The sequence below is a fragment of the Zalophus californianus genome, chromosome 10 (assembly GCF_009762305.2).
Source record: "Zalophus californianus isolate mZalCal1 chromosome 10, mZalCal1.pri.v2, whole genome shotgun sequence".
NCBI lineage: Eukaryota > Metazoa > Chordata > Mammalia > Carnivora > Otariidae > Zalophus > Zalophus californianus.
In genome coordinates this window covers 60511326-60534671 of record NC_045604.1, presented here as the reverse complement: position 1 = coordinate 60534671, position 23346 = coordinate 60511326, and the positions used below count along the sequence as shown (strand labels likewise).

The 23346-nt window shown below is 37.7% G+C and overlaps 1 protein-coding gene across 14 annotated transcripts in view; it reads left to right on the top strand.

Annotated features, from left to right (window-relative positions):
- The window catches only part of RGS7 (regulator of G protein signaling 7), a 556606-nt gene that overhangs the window by 450696 nt on the left and 82564 nt on the right, over positions 1-23346 (top strand). For all 14 annotated transcript variants that reach the window (XM_027611453.2, XM_027611452.2, XM_027611450.2 and 11 more), the window contains 3 exons: positions 16484-16548; positions 17396-17472; positions 17579-17660. In XM_027611453.2, coding sequence (XP_027467254.2) covers positions 16484-16548; positions 17396-17472; positions 17579-17660 — 224 coding nt within the window. The remainder of the gene's footprint in view (positions 1-16483; positions 16549-17395; positions 17473-17578; positions 17661-23346) is intronic.

The window sequence follows — 23346 nt, the reverse complement described above, 5'->3', positions numbered from 1 at the left end:
TATCGTGGAAGTTAGACCAAAAAGGAAAGAATGAGATGGAAGAACCGGTGATAACAAATTGATACATCAAAATAAACACTCATTATTTTTTAAAATAATTAATTTTAGAGTTTAAATCAAAGTGGAATTAAAATGGCAGACAATAATATACCAGTTAGAAAAACTCATATATCTCATGTTTGACAACTTAAAATCACTCTTCAAAATGATATTCTCAGGGAAGAAAATCACAATGGAAATTTTAAAATTTAAAAAAACTTTTAAATTTTAAAATGTAGCACAGAGCTACATTTTCCTCTGGAGGAATTCACAGACTTCTCAAGGTTTCCAAGGAACCATAGATTTAAGAGACTATGTTTCCTCCTTTTTTTAGTGTAGTCTTTCTAAGTGTCATGAAAATGTTCCTATTAAGAAAAAGCTTTTGTATTAGGGAACATTTTGCAATAAAATTTCACTTTTTAAAAATAATTCTTTGGAAAATTTTGCAATATACTTGTATTGCTTTCATAAACTATAGATTAATAATATTTATAAAGATGACTGCAATCAGAAGAAATTTTTCATAGAAGCCTTATGATCATAGGAAATTTTAAAATTTCAACTAATTTATAAATATATTGTTCTTATACAGAAGACTAACAGGGGATCAATTCTATAAGGATAGTGTAACATATGACTTCAAGAAGAAAGAATAATCCAAATTCCTCCCACAAAAGAGCTTGTCCATGTATTTTCTTGGATATTTGGAGCCCACTGGATACCTGGATACATTTAAAAGAGTGGTTTAACAGTTATATTTTTAAATGTGGATATCTACATTTCAGAATTATATGATTTGTGAATATTTAAATTTATGTTAAAAATTTTAGAGTCAAATTAGAAATACTTTTTTTTCCTTTCCTGAGGTGAGTGCATAAGCAAAAGCTTTTAAATTCTACCCTTCCAGGGGCGCGTGGGTGGCTCAGCCGTTAAGCGTCTGCCTTTGGCTCAGGTCATGATCCCAGGGTCTTGGGATCGAGCCCCACATCGGGCTCCCTGCTCGACGGGAAGCCTGCTTCTCCCTCTCCCACTCTCCCTGCTTGTGTTCCCTCTCTCACTGTGTCTCTCTCTGTCAAATAAATAAATAAAATCTTTAAAAAAAATAATAAAGTCTACAGTTCCACAGAGGGCATCATTGGAGAAAGGTTGGGCATGACAAATTTCAGATAAAAGGATACTAAGACTTATTCAAAAATAACACCCAGAAAAGCATAGTTAAATTTTTTATTTCAAGTTCCATTATGGGAGAAATATGTAAGATTTTAACATAAACTAAATAAGTAAGGGAAAATAAAGGAAATTGAGTTCTACTGAGCCTCTATATGTAAAAATCCATCGGTTGCTTTACCTAGAAGCAGATTTTTTTTTTCTTAAGGATTTCTTTATGTATAACTACCATAATGTATTTATTTCCATAGTGCAAAGGAAAAGAAAATCAAACTGAGTCATATGAAAAGTTCATGGCTAGAGTAGGACAACTGGTCCTTTAAGACTCAGCAAACAGATTGCCCTCCACTCCATCCTGATGGGAGGGCAGTCCAGCTGTATGGGCCAGGCAGCTATCACTTGCCCTGGATTGTGAGTCACTTGAAAGTTCAAGGACAAAAATCTTCTTTCACTGTGTATCCCTTGTGCCTAGGACAATATCCAGAATTTCAGTGGGTGTTCAATAAACATTTAATTGAGTGAGTGAATAATTGAATGAATGAAGAGTTTTGATTCCTAGGATTTATAATGTGGTCCAATCATTATATTTAGCTTTAAAGACGCCAACTATCTATGCTCAAATTGGTAGTAAGAAAACAAAGTAAAATTATTAACAACAACAATGTTAACAAAAATTTTGAACAGCAACATTTGAGATGACCATCTCTGAATTTCAGTGGGGACCTTTATGCTTGTCCTGTGAGGCTTGAAATTACAGTTAGGTGGGCATAAAATAGCCTTTCTCCTAGAACATCAAGAGAGATTTTAAGGGACAAAATTGTAAGATGTCGTATGTCTATCAAAATGTGTCAGATGACGAAGGCAATTTAGAATACTTGGTTTTAATTTCATATTCTAAATGGACATATAATCATTATGAACCTCAAAATAGAATAGAGGCCAAGTGTATGAGAGAAACATAAGATATGCTTGGGAGCCATTTACATAGAATTATAGGATATTTATACAGACTCTGATCTAATTAATTTATATGAACACTAAATAAGGAAGCAGTGCGATGGGTTTTTACCACAAACTACCACCACTTGGGCCAGATGCTAAGACTCCCCCATTCTTGCTAAGTCTCTGGGGTACTTTAGGAACTTATCCTAAAGCCTTGAGCTGAGCCTTGCCTCTTCCATTTGCTAGCTCTGAGAACTAGAGCTAAACTCTTCCATCCTGAGCCTTGTGTTTCTTCTAATAAAATATATACATATATATACTTAATATATTTAATATTTTTATATAATACATATAATATTGTAAATAATATTTAATATTATATATATATGTAATAAACCTATGTTTTGTAGCTCCCACCATTATTGTCAGGCACAGAGGAGAAGAATAGGAGATACAGGGAAGTGACTTATATACACTAAATTGTCTTGGAAAGTAATGGTGATTATTCACTTATCTATGAGATGTATTAGCAAATATTAAAAATAATTATCATTTACCGATGTATTTGTCTCCTCCCAGTTTAACATAAGGATTGAGGTGACTAGGAATACTGAATTGTTTCTCTCTCTATCTTGGTGCCTAGAACCTTAGTTGGCACATTGAATGAACAAATGAGTACATTTCAATTAATATAAAGTTACATCATACATTTGAAAAAAAATGCATCCATTTTTACTTCTTAATATAGTTTGGCTAAACATAGCTTAAAGAAATGTATGCATTACAGAGAGATTCTAAACTATAAGTATACTGTTGAATATTTAAAATGGAATTATTGCCAAGTTCATGAAGTCAAATTTTATTTCTAAAAATTATATGTTCCTTTGAATCTGAGATATACTTAGAATTTTTGTCAGACTTGACAGAAAAGCTGATTATCCGTTCCACCGCAGATACAGTTAATCTTACATTTGCATAATACATTATAAGTTTTCAAAAGGCCTTTACATTGATCATTTCTTTCAATTTTCACAGCCGTCCTATCCTATGAAGTCAGAAAAAAAATATATTAAAATTCCCATTTGTCAGGAATCTGACTGAGAAAGGACAGAAAACCTTGTCACCTACCTAGCAACAGGCATCACTTACTGATTTGGAGAATGATGCCTCAAGTGTTCGTCTGTCAAAGCCCTAACTTTTACCTATTGTGTGTTTTCCTTGCATTTTTGGAGCAATCTGATTCACTTAATTTCTTTATAACCTTAATTAGAATAATTTACCATTTGCAGACCTATAGTGCTGTTCTGGTCATAGATCACTTTTGCTAATATGCTTTAATCAGGACACCTCTGGGGAAGTTCCATGGAAGGAACTTATCAGAGGTTCCAAAGGAAAGGAGAGAAATATAATAAACAGGTAAAATCGAAGAGCAAAATTAATCTTTAGAGAGGTTAACAGAACAGCTCCTTAGATGTTTAGCAAAGTTCTGTCTCACCCTAATCCTGATCTGCCTTGATCAGGCTGCTTTACTGTTCTTACCTTGTACTGTCCTGAGCATCCTAGACCCCTTATTTCAGCTGGGAGACGTATAAAACTGTTCTCCAAGTTACTTTACGTTTTAGGATACACCCTTGATTCAGAGTTTGTACTGAGTATTTCTCCAAACAGAATGGTTCCTTCCAGATGATTGGGTTCACATTCCAGTTCAGCTGCTTAGTAGCTGTATACTTGAAAAAGTTAACTCTCTGTGCCCCAATTTTAATGATCATACTCCCACTTGCTAAGGTTGCTTGAAGGATTAATTGGCTTAAAGGATTAAAATGGTGGCTGTCCCATAGCATGTGGCACATAGTAAGTATTAGCTATTACTGTTAGTATTTTCATCATTAGTATTTTCATTAGCTTTATTATTTTCAGGCTTGTATTACTATAATCATTATCTTCTCCTAAAAAGAAAAGGAACGACCTGCAAGTTCCTTGTAGTTCTGTCGGTCAGGAAGCAGACGGCTTCATTTTATTAAGGCTATGTTATGCAGCAGTGAGGAGCGCAGAGGGGACAGGAAAGCCAGGGCTCTCAAACCAGTTTTTGTTTTGGCAAATAGGAGGAGTGAAGAAGTAAGAAATGGAAGGAAACTTGAGAGGGAATTGCAAAAAGGTTAGCCATGACCCTTTTAAAAATCAGCTTTTCCTACCCTATTGGCTGCTTTCTGGAGCCACCATCAGCCTCCAGTGCACGTTAGGAAGGATCACCATGAAACGGACCCAGGGCCATTTTGAAATTTGCTGTCATGTAGAGAGATGTTCTAGGTTCCAGTTCCAAAATCACCGTATGAGTCATATCAGATTGCTCTCTATTTAGATAAATAACAGAAAACAGGTGTGTTATTTTCTAACAAAAAAATAATGTATTTCAGCCATCATTAAGATAGCAATTGTGTTGTGTTGTCTTTCCATTGCATTATTATTATTAAACACTGTGCTATCCACTCTCGCACATTTGCCTCATGTAAGCTTGAACAATTTTTTTTATTTCTTTTATTATCATGTTCAGTTAACCAGCATATAGTAGATCATTAGTTTTTGATGTAGTGTTCAATGATTCATTAGTTGCCTATAACTCCCAGTGCCCATCACCACCTGTGCCCTCCTTAATACTCATCACCCGGTTACCCCATCCCCCACCCCCTCCCTTCTGTAACCCTCAATTTTTTTCCCAGAGTCCGGAGTCTCTCATGGTGTGTCTCCCTCTCTGATTTCTTCCCATTCAGTTTTCCCTCCCTTCCCCTATAGTCCTCCATGTTATTCCTTATGTTCCACATATGAGTGAAATCATATGATAATTGTCTTTCTCTGCTTGACGTATTTCCCTTAGCATAATCCCCTCCAGTTCCATCCATGTCCATGCAAATGGTAGGCATTCGTCCTTTCTGATGGCTGAGTAATATTCCATTTTATATATGAACCACATCTTCTTTATCCATTCATCTGTTGAAGGACATCTCATCTCCTTCCACAGTTTGGCTATGGTTGAGCAATTTTTTGCTATTAAATGTGAGTGGCACATCATGCCATTTCTGTCTCTTACAACCCTCAGCAGTTCCCATTACACTACAGGCCACACTTCCTGCCTCCCCAGCCCAGCCCGGCACCCACCCTCACTGCCTCCCACCCTGCCCAGGCTCTGACCCCTCTATTTTGAGGACACCCTGCTTATGTCCTGCCCAGAGTCCCCTTGCTGGACTCTGATGGGTGCTCTGTGCCCCCAGATCTTTCTGGAGCTGGTTCCTTTTCCTAATTTAGGTTGCAACTCAAAAGTTATCACTTCAGAGAGGCCTTTGCGGATCCTGCGATCTAATGTAAGAGCCCCTCCCACACCCCTTTGCCTTCCCACCTCCACTTCGTCCCAGTATCTATCACAGCTTGGAGGTTAAAACAGTTGTCTTTGGTGTCTACTGCTTGACTTTGACTCTTGCCTAAACCAAGAATTACTTAATCTCATCCTACCTTCATTGCCTCATCTGCAAAGAGGGAAAATTAATAGCACCTGCTTGTTCGTTCATTTGGACAACATAACATATGTGAAATGTTTGAATAATTCCTGGTACATGGAAAACATTTAATAAATATTGGGAATTGCAGTTATGTTATTCATAGTACTGTGCATTATCCATTACACTCTAGACCAGTTCCCTGTAAGCTAAGAGCAGTGATGATCCCCTGGGCTCATCCACTGTATCCTCAGGGCTTAGAAGAAGCCTGGTACGCTGTGGGCACTCAGTGAACATTTGCTGAAGAAGGAACAATGCATCCAGTATCCCATACACATCTGTCACACTTTTCCTTTTACTCCCCATATAAGGCAAATATTCTGTTCTTCTCCAGGAACCGAAGATACCTTGGAGTCTTAGACCCCTCTCATCCTAAGATTCTTAAAATCTTTGTAAAACCAACACCCTTCCAGTTTACTGGCAGAGGCTGTCATTGGTACCATGTTGCCCCCTGCGGGTAGAGAACACTATTACAGAGAGCCCACCTCCAGGCTTCTGACCTCAATCACCCTATGTTTGGGCAGTTGGAAGCTGTGTCTCCTTTGTCCTCTCCCTTTGAATTTCTCTGGAATGTCAGCTCATTGGGAATAGGACCCTTGTCTGTTTGTTTTGTTCACAGCTGTACCCCCACCATTTAGATCAGAGCCTGGCATATACCAGGCATCTAGTAAATGTCGAATTGAATAAATAAATGAATTTTAAAAAATAGTTTTCTATCTTTTTCTTCCCCTGGTGGCCCAGAAATCTGTTGCAGCTATTAACAGAAAATACTGATGACTTATTTAGTTGTACATGGAGTTTCAGTATTGAGATTATGAGATATAATAGTAAAAAGAATGAGAAAGTAGAGTGAAGAATAAAATTAAAAATTAAAAATATAATTTAATAGCACCAAGTTGCCTGTTATGAACAAAACTAGTCAGTCATATGTTTAAAATTGAAGTATATTTTAACATAAAATTTGGAAAAGATTTTCAGGTCACTAGCCAGTGTACTCCAGATGTAACAACACATATGTACTTAATGTTTATTATTTTAGATCCTTGGCAGTGCTAATTCGTGGTAGTTTTGCAGGAAGAGACACTTCACAAGTGAGACACTAAACAAATTCAATGGCCCTCTCTGCAGTGTCCCATTTGAAAAAAGCAATAATTTTATATAAAAATCCATCCCCAACAAGGTTTTTAAAAGGATATTTCACTTCTAAAATTACTCTGTAATTTTCTTTTAAGTAGAAACCTTTCTGGTGAACATAAAGGACATCATAGCTAATAATTCTGTACATTATTTTCCCTTTGGAGTTAACACAGCACTGTCCAACATATCATGTCCTGTAGTCCTAACCTCAGTCCTGTGGAATAGATGCACCAAGTATTTTTATATTCATTACACAGGTGAGCAATTGGAGTCTCAGAAAGGTTAAGTGACTTTTCCAAAATCACAGTTAACGAGGGTGGCCAGAACCCCAAATCTGAAAACTCAAGGACCATTGCTCTCTACTATACCCCATGGCCTCTCCTAGAGTATTTGTAAATGTGTCTCTCCGTTGATGATCAGGGGATTAGACAACAGGCATAGTATGAGTAATGCCCTGAGTGACTTAGCCAGTAATTTCTGATGTTAATCTCATCCTTTTATAGGTTATAATATTATTTTCTAACATACTGCCTATATCTCTTTCCTTTTATATAACAAACCAAGAAAAGGGAGTGGGGAGGATCCAAGTTCAGATATCCAAAACTATTGTTCATGACTATTTTGACCTCAATTCAGTGAATCTAGATTACTCCCTCTTGGGTAAGTCACACAGCACTTTGGCATTATCTCTTGGGTTTCACTTTCCTACTGTTTCCTACTGGATGATTTATTGAAGTACTCTTGGAAAATGTGAACTTATTCCTTCATTTGATAAATTTAAATAAAAGAAGGAGAAATTAAGAACCCTTCACCTAGTATTATGGGAAATTTACTTGAAAGTTAATATTTTTATTACAACAGTGGTTCAGAAATATCATAAAAGTTAAACTATGGTATTTCTTATTATGCTATGGTAAAAAATAGATATTATTGGTTTAAAACCCTACTAAATGCTATAAGCAACAGAGGTAATATGCCACATAGAAAGAATGGGAAGTCAGGTACTACTGCAGATAACTAGCAGAGCTTCTGCAAGTTTTGTAGGTATCTTTGTCATCATAGAAAAGATCTGTTTTATTCACTACTCTCCAACAGAGGGAATAAGACACAAACACATGCAATTGGTTCTTATTCTTTGAGGTAGGTATGTTCTATAAAGTTGCCGCAAATATGTAATCAGGGAATACTGAGCCGTTGCTCCTAGGGGAAGTACAGCGTTCAGTTCCTGCAAGCCTCTGGTCACAACATTTTTGCCCACGGATCAATGAATACACCTTTGTTTTATGTGTGTTTCTTTCAACAGACCCCTTAGTTCATATATATTTTTGATTAATAAACATTGACCTTACAACCAGCAGCATCCTAAGTCATTCACAAACAGAGTTTATCCAACATACATGTCATCTCCAAAAAGCACATCATGGTCTTCTTGCATTTAGGAACACTAGACAGCACTGCGGCACTATTCTTGGGGCTCATTTTAAACAGCAAAAAAAAAAAAAAGTGGCACTAAACAGACCATCAAAAGGACACTTGTTTACAGAATTAGCTGGAACAGGAAGGTAAAGCGTTGCCTTGTTCCACATCAACTGAGAAAGTGAGCATCAGGCAACTCTAGTTTTACCACTTTGAATGGCTGTGGATGATCGTAAAAACACCGCAAGTGTTGATTGGGGAGCTACAAATAAATTTTAGCAAGTAGGCGAATTTGCAGATATGGGATCAGCAAATAATGATGATTAGCTATAATTTTTAAGAGAGAAAGAAAGTAAATTTGGAGAGAATAAAATACAGCAACGTAAGGAATTACGAATTGCCAAAAACTCATGAGTCTTAGGAAAGCAATCAAACCTTTTAGGAGCCATTGATATATTTACAAAGAAGGATAAATTAAATAGCTCTGTTTTGTTTGTTTAGCAATTTAAGTGATTGGAGCATATAATCTGTAATATAATTTGTGGATGAATGCACAGAGAACGAAATTCAAATAAGATTCACAGTGACAGTAATAGTTCTTACATTTAGGAGCAACATTCTCAGATATTAAGAAAAATGGATGCCTGTAGAAAACAGATGCAAAGGACTTCTGCCCTTCTTAGCACTCTCTGAGAGCTAATGTGGGGCTCCCGTTACCACTGCCTTTATATTTTATGTGTGATAAGTATCTGCTGTGTGATCACAAACCCAAGAACCCTCTGATTCACCTAGTTATTTTTTGCATAGCTCTGGAAGAGGATTTAGGCTCTCTGGATTTCACTCTTACTGTCAATTAAATAAAGATGACAATACCTCTTTTTTCTGAGATAGTTGATTTAAGGCTCTGGATAAGCTAATACATGTAAACACCTTAATATGCAGCAGTCTGCATGGTAGAATCATCAGAGGACACTTCCTTTTCCTTTAGGAGGAGATAGAAGTCCACAGCTCTAATTCTTTTCATACTCAAAGTGGCTGGCTATTATTCCAAGGGTATCCTGAAGGAATTCTTTCTTCTCAAGACTAGAACTTCAAGACAGGTATTTGAAGATTTTCATGGTCTAGGTATTCAATTACCATAGTAGATCTCTCTTACTCTGTTACTCTCTTTTTTAGTCAAGGTATTTGATCTCATACATCAGTGAATTCCTTCTACTACTTATAGTAACATGTCTTCATTAACATATATCAGAAAATTTGGGGCACCTGGGTGGCTCAGTCCATTAAGCATCTGCCTTCAGCTCAGGTCTTAATCCCAGGGTCCTGGGATTGAGCCCCTTGTCAGGTTGTCTGCTCAGCAGGGAGTCTGCTTCTCCCTCTGCCCCTCCCCCTCCTTCCCCTAAATGTGCTCTCTCACAGGCATGCTCTCTCTCTCTCTCTCAAATAAATAAATAAAATCTAAAAAAAACTATAAAAAACATATCAGAAAATTAAATAATTTTAAAATTATTTTATCATATGTTCTCTAGGTAATTTTCTGTTAAGATTTAATTTCTCTTTTAGTTAATTAATGCTTGTGTTGCTGTTGAGTTATAAATTTAAAAAAATAAAATTCCCTAAAGTATTGTTATTCCTTAACTTTCATTCCTACAAATGCATTCTAATGGTTGAGTCATTAAATGACTATTAGATTTTATAGGACTGTATTAACATTAAGATACCTTCAAAGAATTATTTTGGAAATTCTGTTCTTGAAGAAGATAAGAAAGGAAAGAAGATCTCTTTCCTTTAAAGTGATATTAAGGATAATGTTTTTGTTTAAGTTTTTTGTTATAAAAAATCCAAAAATTATTGAGGTTTTAAGGGTATGTTCATTCAGCATAGATATACTCACAAAACATATTTGCATCTTGGGACGACTGTAAGAAGCAAGAACTGGATGTAATATATGGTGATTTACATAACAATAAAAAAATAAAAAAAAAAAAAAGAAGCAAGAACTGACTTGCACACCATACTTCCTGGAAATTTTCCAAAATTGCTCCCCCTGCCCCTGCATGGAATAAGAAGAAAAGAAAGCAAAACTAGAATAGAAAGAATTATTAAGACAGTGTGGAAATTGGAGAATGGTGCCACATACCACTTACTTGAAAGATGTATTCTGGAATCAATAGAATTTAGCCAAATGAAAGGAAGATGGTGATATCAGACTTACAATTTCTCTTCTCAAGAAGTTAGGGCAGCTTTACAGAATTGGATGAAGTTCTGACCAAGCCCATTAATGACCCATGCGGGCTGGAAATAAGAGTAAGTCTTAGGAAGGCAGAGAAAAGCTTGCCCCATCTTGGATTGAGGTTTCTTAGGCTTAAACACGGCACTCAAAGAGACAGCCCTATGCCTGTCTGATGTTTTGTCTCTGACCCAGATTTCATAAACCATCTCGGGGTCTCAGACATTCACAGAGCAAGCCTAAGAGTAAAGGGGAGGAACTTGGGGAATGATGGCAGTATCCTTGCCGGATTGTTATGCTGGGGGCCGACAGTTACAACAGCAAACCCAGGATTCTCTGGGTCAGCTTCACCAGGGTAGTGGCCTCAGTCCAAAATGAGTGAGCAATGCCAGAGGAAACCAGAAATAAGAAGGATATAGCCACATGGGTAATAGCTGTGTTTTTTGGACTATCTGAGCTGTGATAGAACAGTTTTAGCAAATCTAGATTTTTTTTTAAATGTGCCAAGTCAACATTTTTCTCACTTTAATTTTCCAAGACAACAGCTTTCCCTCCATGCCCTCCAGGATCTAAATAATTGTGATAAAAGTAATTTCCAAGTGGAATGTAAATACTATAATTTTTTAAAAACTATAATAGAGCAAACAATAAATGTTGTCACTAAAAAAATTAGAAAGAAATAGATTATTTTCTTCATCGTTTATGGGGGGAACATTAGTGTTTATTTCTGAGACTAAAATTCAAGAAAAATATATAAAACATTTATTTAAACACATAAGAATCGCCACTAATGGAATGGTAAGTTTTATCACTTCTAAATTATTAGAAGAGGAATTAAAGAAAACTCATCCCATGTAACAAAAGGTAGGAAACAAAGAAATCACAATTACAGAGAGAGAGATGGAGATGTAAGAAAAGGAAGAACAAACATAACATAAGAATTAATGTAAGTTCATCTTTTGAAATAGAAGGTATCTTTAGGTGAGGTCATAAATAAAATCCAGTAATACCTGTCTGCAGGGAAGGTGAGTAAAACATGCTGACTCTTTCAGTTAAAGAAGGTCGATAAAGCAAAGATATACCAGGCAAATACAAGTAGAAAATGAAACCAGGGTTTGCAATATAGATCAAATAAAAATAGCCCACAGTACAAAGTGTTAAACAGAGCCAAATCTGTGAAGGGGGCAATTCATACACATCTTTTTTCATTAAAACCTATCATGTGAAAATACTGGAAATATAAGAAAACAGATAAACATAATGAAATTGTTCCACTCTCAAGCCAGATTGGCAAAAAATCAAGTCTGGCACGAAGGTGAGGATATTGGTATATTGCTGGGAGAGTTTAATGGGTAGAAGTTTGGCAGGTCTTACAAAATTCATACTGTGCCTGTCCCACAAAGTCCTGCTACCAATTCCAAGAATATAGGTTAATCAAAGCCTATATGGAATCACTATTTGTAGCAGCTCCAAAATATGAAAGTATTATCTCACTTATATATGGAATGTTAAACACACACACACACACACACACACACAAACTCATAGGAAAAAAGAAAAAGATCAGAGACAAAGGGTGGGAGGTAGGGGAATTGGAAGAATGGGGTCAAAATGTACAAAACACCATTTATAAGATAAAAAAGTTCTGGGAATGTCGTGCACCATGAAGACTATAGCAAACACTGCTGTGTGGTACATCTGAAAGTTGCTGAGAGAATAGATCCTAAAAGTTCTCATGACAACGGGGAGAAAACCCTTTTTTTTTTTTTTTTGGATCGAGATGAAATGATGAATATTAACTGAACTTAATGTGGTGATTATTTCACAATTACATAAGTCACTTCATTACACTGTGCACTTTAAACGTATATGGTGCTGCATGTCAGTTATGTCTCAATAAAACCGAGAAGAAAAAAAAAGAGAAAAGGAAAACAATCTAAGTATTTAATAATAGGTGTATAGCTTAAATAATGTGTGCTGCATTCCTAGGATAGACTAGCACAGTGAGGAGAAACAAGCTATAGAAAAGTGCCTGGGTGGATCTCAGTAATGTCATGGTGAGTAAAAAAAGCAGGTTGCAGAAAATGTACTATGAATGCTGTATGTACATATAAAAGTATAATTTAAATAACATATAATTTAAAACTAAGTCAGTGTTTGCTGAAGTATACTCAATGCTGTCCATATCATTTATTAAACTTCTCCTCAAAAATATGGGAAAATATATTTCCTGCATATATATATATCTGATATTAGTCTCTATCTCTAATGTATAAGTGGGCTTTAAGTCTAATAAGAAAAAGCCAAATCCCCCAAGAGAAAAATTAGCAGTCATGAATTCCTAATTCGCAGAAGAAAAACTCTCAAATCATCAGGAAAATTTAGTGATGTTTTTACTCAACAAATATATCCTGAGCGTCTTCTGTGTCCAAGTATGTTCCAGGCAAGGGAACACATGGGCAAACAAAACAAGCAAAAATCTCTGGCCTCATGGAGATGGCATTCCCATGAGGTGGCAGGGGGCGAAGATAAGCTAATAAGCTATCTACATAAATGGATGCAGAAGTTGTATGTTAGGAGATAGAAGGTTGTGTAGAGGACAATGGGAAAGGGGCTGTGGGGGGTGGGGGTGGGGAGGGAGGTGTCGCTGAGACCATGGGTCTGAAGGGGACGCGGCCACCATTTGAGAGTAGTTTGGAAGCAAGGTCAGAGGATAATGAAATGGGCACAGAAGGACTTTGGCCTTTACGGGAAGTGAGGTGAGATAGGAAGTAGTTGAAAAATGGGAAGTTTGAATACAATGAAATCTGATTTAAGTCTTAACAGAATAACTCTGACTGCTTTGCTGAAAATGGACTCTCCAGAGTGTAAGCAAGACATACTCATGCTTAAACTCTATGGAATTTGGTTATACAGATCAGAGGACTTGAAAGGTGCACACCCCCTCATTCAGCAATGACACTCTAGGAAAATTATCAGATATCTAAAAAATAAACATACAGCCATATGTACATGTTTGCAGAAGTACTAGTAAATAATTGCAAGATGAAGGATATAATCTAAGTGTCCAACAATAAGGACTCATTTAAATAAATAATAAATGGATTATCATGAAATGATTTTTCAGGATGTTACAGAATAACACTTACTGATATGAAGTTAGCCAAATGTAACATTAAAGGATAAATCTCATAAGATAGCATATGTTGTTTAAGTAAATATATGCAAATAAAGTTTTGATATAAATACAGATTTTCATGTGTATGTTTGTAGATGTGTATAGAAGGGAAAAGCCATATAATGTGCCAAATAATGAAGGAAGTGAGATTAGAATGATTTTTTTCTTTAAGATTTTTTTTTCTGCATCGTCTTAACTTTTTTAACTTTTACAATGAGGGATAAGGATTTTAAAAATTAAACTATTTCAACTTTGAAGTAAAACAATCCGTATGCATCATTTTTACTTGCCCTGTTAACATATCTGCTCTTCTGATGAGCGCAAAGTGATTTTTGTAACAGGATGTTAAAATGGAAATCCAGCCAAAGTGTTAAGTGGATCAAGACCAGATGTGAAAGTGCTATTCTAGACGGACATACAAACTGTCACACTAGCTGCTGTCAGCTCCCACTGAGGGCATTAAAGGGTAAGATGTTGGCCTGAAGACTGATTTTGTAGCTGTTAGGATGTCAGGAGTCATTGCCCCCATCAGCCCCCGTGGGAAGAATGAGTGGAGATGCCCCTCATCTCAAGCCCCGGGACAAAGATTTCAAGGGCTTTCTGAGAGTGCTTGACAGGAGTCACCTACTCCTGGGGACACAATGGATCATGAACTCCAGGCCTTGGAATGACAAGGGGCAAGAGACAGGCTATCTAGTTATGGGTGGAGAAATTAAAGGGAAGTGGCTATGTTCCGTGGTCTTCTTTCAGGGCAAAGAGTGCATGAGTGTTTCTCTCGTGTGTAATTCAAGCCACATGTGATAGAGAGTCCAGTCCTAGGGAACAGCCTGGACAGGCAACCACACTGCAGAGAGGCCAGAGGTATAGTCAAGCCCTACAAGGGCCCTGTAGGTGGGAGATTCCCAGCAATGGTGGGGTGGGGTTCCTCCAAAGCATCACACAAAGTGACAGGGGAAACATAATCGGCTTTAAAACTCTGCCACAACCAGAGAATGGCAACACTAGCTCACCACACGTATCAGTCAAGCCAGAATGGCAGCACCCCCTATCCTCTCCTTCCTCCGTATACTCCAACCCCAGAAGGTTAGAAGCCTTGGTCAGCAGTACTTGCTGGGGACACAGAAGAGCAAGGTGGACAAAGAAGACAGTCATGCTTCTCTCACCCACAGAAGCTGGGGGAAAGGGGAAGACGTTAAGACTTTAAACCAGGGGGGTGCCTGGGTGGCTCAGTCGTTAAGCGTCTGCCTTCGGCTCAGGTCATGATCCCAGGGTCCTGGGATTGAGCCCCACATCGGGCTCCCTGCTCCGCAGGAGACTTGCTTCTCCCTCTCCCACTCCCCTGCTTGTGTTCCCTCTCTCACTGTGTCTCTCTCTGTCAAATAAAGAAAATAAAATCTTTAAAATAAAATAAAATAAAATAAATAAACCAGGCTTGAATTTTTGACTATTCCTTGAATGGACATTCCATAAGTTGGGTCTCTTTGAATTACCTGAGTGACAAGCAAGACTGTGGATGCTGCTTGAGTTTTTATTCAGGGGCTGGGGAAGGATTCGCTCACACAGTAAACTTGAAACAATTAAAAAGAGAGTTTCGTGACAATATGTATTTTATTTGACCAATTTTGAGAATTAGCAATTTTAAAAATTACCAGTATTGGTGGAATAATAAAACTCCCATGATAGAATGTAGAAAGATGTGTTCTCAGATCGTCTCCTGGGTTCTTAATGTCTGTAGTAATGTTAGCATCGGTCCACGCTTGGCTTTCTCCTCGGCCTTGGCCTTCATAAAGGGAACTTTAGAGGATGGAAATTGAATGCACAGCATCAGTGTTTACAGAGATCTCAGATTTTCTGTGTAAGATAATTCCTTAGTGATATCAGCTGGACTTGATGATCAGAAACTGAGGGTGGCATGGCTTAGTGCAATGGTGGTGATTATAAGGACGCCCCCAGAACTGACCTTACAAAAAGTAATATGACAGTCCTCATCCAGCAGATTCATTCAGCATCTGAAATATATAGTTTATCTTGAATTTCGTGAGACTCAAATATCATATATTATGGAAAAATAACAAAAAGTGTCCTGGAAATCAGGACGATACTGGAGGGCTCTGAATGTCCTGATATTATCCTAAGAGTTGCTAATAATCCTGAAATAACTAAAGAAATGTGATTTTTCAATGGCAGTGCTGCTCTAGCCCTCTTCTCTCCCTCTGGCACCCATCCCATAAATCTACTGCCCAAGGGAGCTTTCCCTGGCAGCAAGGACACTGAGTCCTCAGAAAAATGGTATTAAAAGGTAGTCATATTGTAGTTAGGGAAGATATTATAGTTTCCTCTCTCCCAGTGGCAAAATAATTGATGATGGTGAAATGTAGCAAAGGAGATGCCAAGAAGGCTTCAGTTTAGGTTAAGAGAGTCTTTCAGTTGACAGAAGAATACGGATATAATTGAATGTGCCAGTGATTCACTCTTCATGCAATTCCTTTTAACCCAATGGTGTTACTTGTATATCTAGATGTTTAAGTTCATTTGATGTATTATTTAGAAGGCTTTATTTTCCCCCTTATTTAATAAAAATAAAGAAACAGTTACCAACTTTCTAAATGTATCTATTTTCTTATAATATCACTATGTTTGAATTTCAGTAAAAATGTTACCAATTATTTATATTTGTCAAAAAATATAAAGATAGAAAATTATGACTGGAAAAAAAAGTGACAAAGACCAAGATGTTTTGATTTATAATGCTGTATTTTTATTTTTAGTGAGTGCCTCCAGTTAATAAGCAGGCAAGAAATGATTGATTTTTTTTTTTCCTTTCAGCGGTTTACCTCTGCAAGAGAACAATGCAAAACAAGGCAAGGCTAGAATTGGCAGACTATGAAGCTGTAAGTACTAAGGACTTTCTGGCAAAGAAAGTCATAAAATGAACAGGAATAAGGCCTATGGTCATTTCTGGAGATTCTGTTGACTTTACACCCCTGGATTTTAAGGACCAGATTTCTAGGATCAGGCATCATAAATGGCTCAAATCCCTGACTTGCTTGCTTTGTCTCATCATTCACATTGGGGATGGTGAACTTCTAGATGCAAACTCACAGGAGAAGGGAGAAGCATGTCTTGCTAAACTTGACTTAAGTGTAAAAACATTAAATGTGTCCTATATATAGTGAAGACATCCAAACTTAGAGAAATAAAGAGCATTTACTTTGAGTAAATAGTTTTTGCAAGACAGATAAAATTAATCTGATGTCATTTGTTCAGACAATTGCTGTGTTGTGATTTACAAATGACTTTGAAGCACTGACTAGAAACGGTAGTAAGATGCTGGGGGTTTACATTCTTGTCAGGAACGGGATAGACTGACTGAATCATTAGTAGAGATGTATTGCTTTCCTATTCCTCACTAAAACGGACACAGAAAAATCCAATGGATTAGTCTTGAGCTCTTTGTTTTATACAAAGTAATTTTTAGTATTTTAGATGTTTACTTGTGGTCTCTAAAGTCAATTATTCATAAGATTAATATTTGTAATAAGTTTCCCTGTTTACTCTGACTATTAATATGAAGATGAGCTACATTGAGTGAGCATGACTTTTATCATTCAGAACCAGAGTACACACTACTTTAGAAATTCTATAATTGCTTTCTTGATAAATTTATACAGTAGATAAATGAGAAATGAGTAGTAAAGATGAGCACCAGAACGTCTTCACCTGTGGTATGTTTTTCAGGAGAGCCTGGCCAGGCTGCAGAGAGCATTTGCTCGGAAGTGGGAGTTCATTTTTATGCAAGCAGAAGCACAAGCAAAGTGAGTCCTTGTGAGTCTTTTGGAAAATTTGTTCAAGTTGTGGCCTTTTGTCCAGAGAGGTGCTACAATTAACATTACTTATTATTCATTGTTACGATGTTGACAGAGTGGACAAGAAGAGAGACAAAATTGAAAGGAAGATCCTTGATAGCCAAGAGAGAGCATTCTGGGACGTCCACAGACCTGTGGTAAGCAAACGTGCAAATGTTATCTCCAGTTCATAATCTGAGCCTTTGGAAACTGAAGGATGCCTGAAAAAGTGAAGGAACAATGTGGTAGCCCTATCACTTTTCCCCAAATCTTGGTTAAGAAAATACTGCCACTTTGTGTAAGATAACCAGAATTCAGTAGTGTAATGTGTAATTTATAAAGCTATGCATTTTTCCACCACAACGTCACTCTTGGCATTTGAGATACTTGATACTTTTATACCCTTGAAAGAAACAAGACTGCAACAAAGCAGTCTTACGTAAACCATGTGACTCAGAGTAACAAATAATGAATGTCCTTGATTAATACCAGAAAGCTTTGTGTAAGGAATTCGACACTGGTTATGCGCATCATAAGAAAACAGGTCTAATCTCACATGTTTCTTTCTATTTTGATAGTGTGTGTTTGTCTTCTATGTATTTCTTTAAATACAGACAGGGCATTAGAGAATAATATTTACATAAATGTAGAATAAATACCAGGTTCCCAGCACGAGACAAATCAAGACTGATGAGAATATTTTTTTTAATTTTTTTTAAAAGATTTTATTTATTTGACAGAGAGAGAGAGTGAGAGAGGGAACACAAGCAGAAGGAGTGGGAGGGGGAGAAGCAGGCTTCCCGCGGAGCAGGGAGCCCGACACGGGGCTCGATCCCAGGCCCCTGGGATCATGACCTGAGCCGAAGGCAGATGCTTAACGACTGAGCCACCCAGGTGCCCCAAGACTGATGAGAATATTTTAAAAACTTTCCTGTCACCTACCTTCAGGATCAGACAAAAATAGGTCTGCTTTCCAAAGATTTCTTTATATTTGTGTGTGTTTCAACTTCAAATAGCCATACAATTGTTAAATTCTACATTGAATTTTGCTCTCTTTGAATTCCCAAAAGATTAGAATTAGAATTAAATGGCTACCCTGCTCAATATTCAGCTCAAGTTTTGTTGCTCGTGGTGAAAAAGGATTATGAGTCCATGTGCATAACTGTTGCAAGAATATGAAGTAGGATTTTTTCTTATTTGCTTATTTTAAGCCATCGCTAGAAACCTGTCAATACGTTATGTTCCTGTGTTACCCACTTTATGCCTCTGGACATCTGGTGGCCCATCTCTAGCTTTGTTCAGCTTCAACGGCCTGCATCCTCCTGGCAACCTAAGAGGACTAGCTCCATGACTTCCCTGCACTGCCTACATTCATTCCACGGCTAATACGCAAGCTCACAGAGCATGTAAATCCATCCCATCTCAGTACTCCTCTGCTCCATCCCCTGTGAGTTACTCAGCTGGTCCCTGGCCCTCTGTGTGCCCCTATTGGAGGTAGAACCTGTTCAGTTGTTTTGGCTCTCTCCAGTCCTCTGTGTCTCCCTGCAGCAAGGAGCACATATGAGTGCTCTCCAGGGGGGTCCCCTGCTGCACCCCTCACTAGGCTTCCAACCAGAAAATCATCCTAAAGGAGCACCCTGAGGGAGAAACCACCCTGAAGCCAAGGCCTCCATCTCCCTTATTCAACTTCTAGGTGCTGATGACAGCAGGTGCAGATGTTGAGGGAGCTAATCTGTGGGATCTCTTAGTATCAGTCTTTTACTTCTGAGCTCTTTGTTTCCTCTACACTTTCCGTTTTATTGAGGTTGTTCTTCGGGAACTTGGAATCTGTGTCCTAGGTTTAGGCAATAGGAGAACTACAACAGCATGGCCTTCCTTAATGCTTACCAGCTAGCTTACCTGGGATGAAATGATTGTGTTGACTTTCCTCTTTGAAGGGATTATTCTCTAGTCACCTCTGAAACTTTTTGAATTCTCTGAGGAATTAGCCTTTCTCCCCAAATTTTTATTTATTTATTTATTTTTTCCTTAAAGATTTTATTTATTTGAGAGAGAGAATGAGAGAGAGAGCACATGAGAGGGGGGAGGGTCAGGGGGAGAAGCAGACTCCCTGCTGAGCAGGGAGCCCGATGCGGGACTCCATCCCGGGACTCCAGGCTCATGACCTGAGCTGAAGGCAGTTGCTTAACCAACTGAGCCACCCAGGCGCCCTCTCCCCAAATTTTTAATGTATCAGTCCTGTAAACATCTGCCACTGCAATGACTAACCACTGTTTCTATCAAAAGCCATATCTGAACCTCCTAAAACACAGCATGCCTGTGCAACATCATGTAAAAATACCATTTATCTTGTATTACTATGTGCCAGACATTTTACTGCATGAAATGTTGATTAGAACATAGTCCTTGATTCCTAAAACTCACATCTAGTGGAAGCATTTTACAAACATGGTCACAAACACTTTAAGGCAGATGTGACTGCACATTTGTTTTCTGGGGGAAAATACAGATGGTCATTGGATTTACATGACTTGCCCATGTACACACAGCTAGGAGCAGCAGAGCCAAGCCTGAACCAACTATCTCCTACTCCATAGTCTGAGTCACAAAGGAAGGGGAGCAATGGGGAAGTAGAGGGGCTCCAGCTAAAGAAAGCAGCTGCAGCAAGAGAGATACCCTCACCGCATGCCTCCATTCTGCAAAAAGCAGGGATAAAGCGTTCGTCGTACTGCATGTGTGTGATATAGGTGTGATTTGGGTATATTTTACTTGTATATTTTACTCATGGTTCTTGAATATTCTTTTTTCGTTCATTCTGCTGTTTTCAAGAGCCCAGAATTCAAGCCATCTTTCAAACATTGTAGGCCACACATCCCTGAACTAGGGGAACCCCACTGCCATGTGGAGAACGGTGTGGTCAGGTGTGGTTATACAATATGAGCCCTTAGGGACCGGTTCCAGTAGTGTTGCTGCAACAAGTACTATCTCCTATATTCAGATAGAATAATCTTGTATAATCTATATACTATTTCAAGAACAATCTAAAATTCTTATAAAGATATAAATAAATCTAGTTGATATAAATTATTAGTACATGAAAGAGATCACAAAGAATGACCTTATTTTTATTTTGGTTTTGAAAAGACTAATTATAAAAATATGAACTGACGCTATAAGTCTTAAAATCTGGAGATCGATATTCCCATTAGAATAAAAAAAAACCCTCTATTCAAATTTCACAGATTTATAACACAATTTAATTGAAAGGCTTTTAAATTGCAAAATTATATTTTCCTGAATTGTTTTAGCTTCATCAGTTATATAAAGTATCTTTGTTTTCAAAAACCAGTAACGGAGTTATTTTAATAGTAATATTTGTTGACTTTTTTCATTTTACTTCTTGTACAGTCCTATTTCATAATAACATTTCAATAACATTTCAATAAAAAAATGTAACAGGGAACAGTTAATCCTCATGAAGCTTTTATTCATGGTGATCTGCTACATTGTGTTGTTTGGTTTGCTTTGCTTTCATCTGATTTTACTCTGGCATTTATTTAATCAAAAATAGGGTGGAAGCCATTAGCTAGAAATGTGGTAGGGAAAGGCAAATCTCAGAAAGCAGCTCAGTCTTTAAAGTATACTTTTAAAATTAATTTAAAATATCATAGTATATTACATGAATTTCCACTTGAAGATATGGAAAATATATGTAATATGATTTTACTTTTTAAAAAACCATGAGGTCACTTAATACAGAGTGTAATCAATCTATTGCACTTAATACTATTATGAAATAAATCTAGTTTCTCTGAGCATGCCCATGTTTACTCCACAAAAAATAAATAAATAAATGAAGTCATTAACACCAAGAAGGACTCTTCAATTGTCAGGGATTCCAGATAGAATTGTCAAACACTAACGACTCAAGAAGATAGTGGGCGAAATACACCAAATTGTAGTAAATGTCAAAGGTAATTTGGAATTTGTGTTAATCTGTGTATTTAATGTTTCAGTATTTTTATGAAGCCCCTCAAGGGCTAATGCATTCATAGTCTGTATTAATAGAATTTTAGGAACTAGTTTAATTGAAGTAAAAATTATGCTTGTCACAGTGCTAAGGAACTCAATTTTAGAGTTTTGTGTTCAGTTCTAGAAACAATACTTTAAAAAAAAAAGTGTGGTTGAATTATAGTTGAGGTGAATAGTAAAGGGGCAAAATCAAAAATAATAAGTAAAGAAACTGTGAAATTTTTAGAGATTAGTGGCATTAAGGATAAGAGGACCCCAAAAAAGGTGTCTTCATATTTTGGAAATTTAATTAGGTAGAGTTGGAATGAGGCTTATTCTTTTACCCCATGTTGGATTCTGGGTGACGAATGTGGAAACAACTGGAAAATAAAATCACGATATAAAAAAGAACTTATCAAACTCAACACCCAAAAAATAAAAAATCCAGTTAAGAAATGAGCAGAGGACAATAATAGACATTTCTCCAAAGAAGACGTACAAATGGCTAACAGACACATGAAAAAGTGTTCAACATCACTCAGCATCAGGGAAATACAAGTCAAAAACACATGAGATACCACCTCACACCAGTCAGAGTGGCTAAAATGAACAACTCAGGAAACAACAGATGTTGGTGAGGAGGCAGAGAAAGGGGAACCCTCCTACACTGTTGGTGGGAATGCAAACTGGTACAGCCACTCTGGAAAACAGTATGGAGGTTCCTCAAAAAGTTAAAAATAGAACTATCCTGTGACCCAACAATTGCACTACTAGGTATTTATCCATACAAAAATAGTGATTCAAAGGGGAAGATTTAAGATGGCGGTGTAAAGGGACCCTAAGTGCTTCTTGTCCCTTGAATATAACTAGGTAGTTATCAAATCATTCTGAACACCTGAGAAATCAATCGGAGATCTGAGAAAATGAATGCTGCAAGTCTACAATTAGAAAAGGGACCACCGTTTGGAAGGTAGGAGGTGCAGAGACTTGAATCCAGGATGATATAGCTAAGGATATGGCAGTGCGGAGGGAGCCTGGTTAAGGAGGCTACTGCAAGTATTATAAGCAGAGGAGTGCAAAATTGGAGCTTATAGAACTCTACCAAAGTGCTGTATGTCCCTGGCTTAAATGTGCTCAGGTGAAGCAGGGTGGAATCCCAGGTGTGACAGTGTGGTCTCAGGATCCCCGGGGGTCACAAGAAGAATGGATGGTGCCTGAGTGCAGCAGAGTTCCCAGGCATAGGATCGGGGAAGCCAGCTGAGAAGGGAGAGTCTAGGTGCAAGCTTTCTGCTCTATGTTGCCATAGAGAAGAGTGAACCACTGCACAGTCGTGCAACCACTTTCTTGGAGGGACCCAGCTAAAGGCAGAAGTGTGGCAAGACCCACCCCGTACCCCAGGAGGAAGAGCATGTGTCCACACTGCAAGAGTCCATAAAATTTGGAGTTCAGGAATTCTGTTGTGCCTGAGATTAAAATGCTTGGTCACAGAACAAAGAGTTCTGATGGAAACTGGGGAGACAAAAGTGATTGATTGTTTTCCTGTGAGGGCTCACGTAACAGTGGGGGGCGCAAATTTTCAGCTTCCAGGGCTAGAGAGTGGGGCACAGCCATATTCATCCCTCCCATCTGAGCTGAAAGCCTTCAGGGAGTAAAACAGCACCACATAGTGGAATCTGGAGCCACTTACACTGAGCCCTGCCTCTGCCAGCAGGAGGGACAGTTGCCATAGGGTAAGTCCCCCTGAGAAACAGAGCGACAGGCCCCTTCCCCCAGAAGACCAGCACAAACAACTCACTTGTACCAAGTTTAGGTATCATAGATGGTGACAAAGCT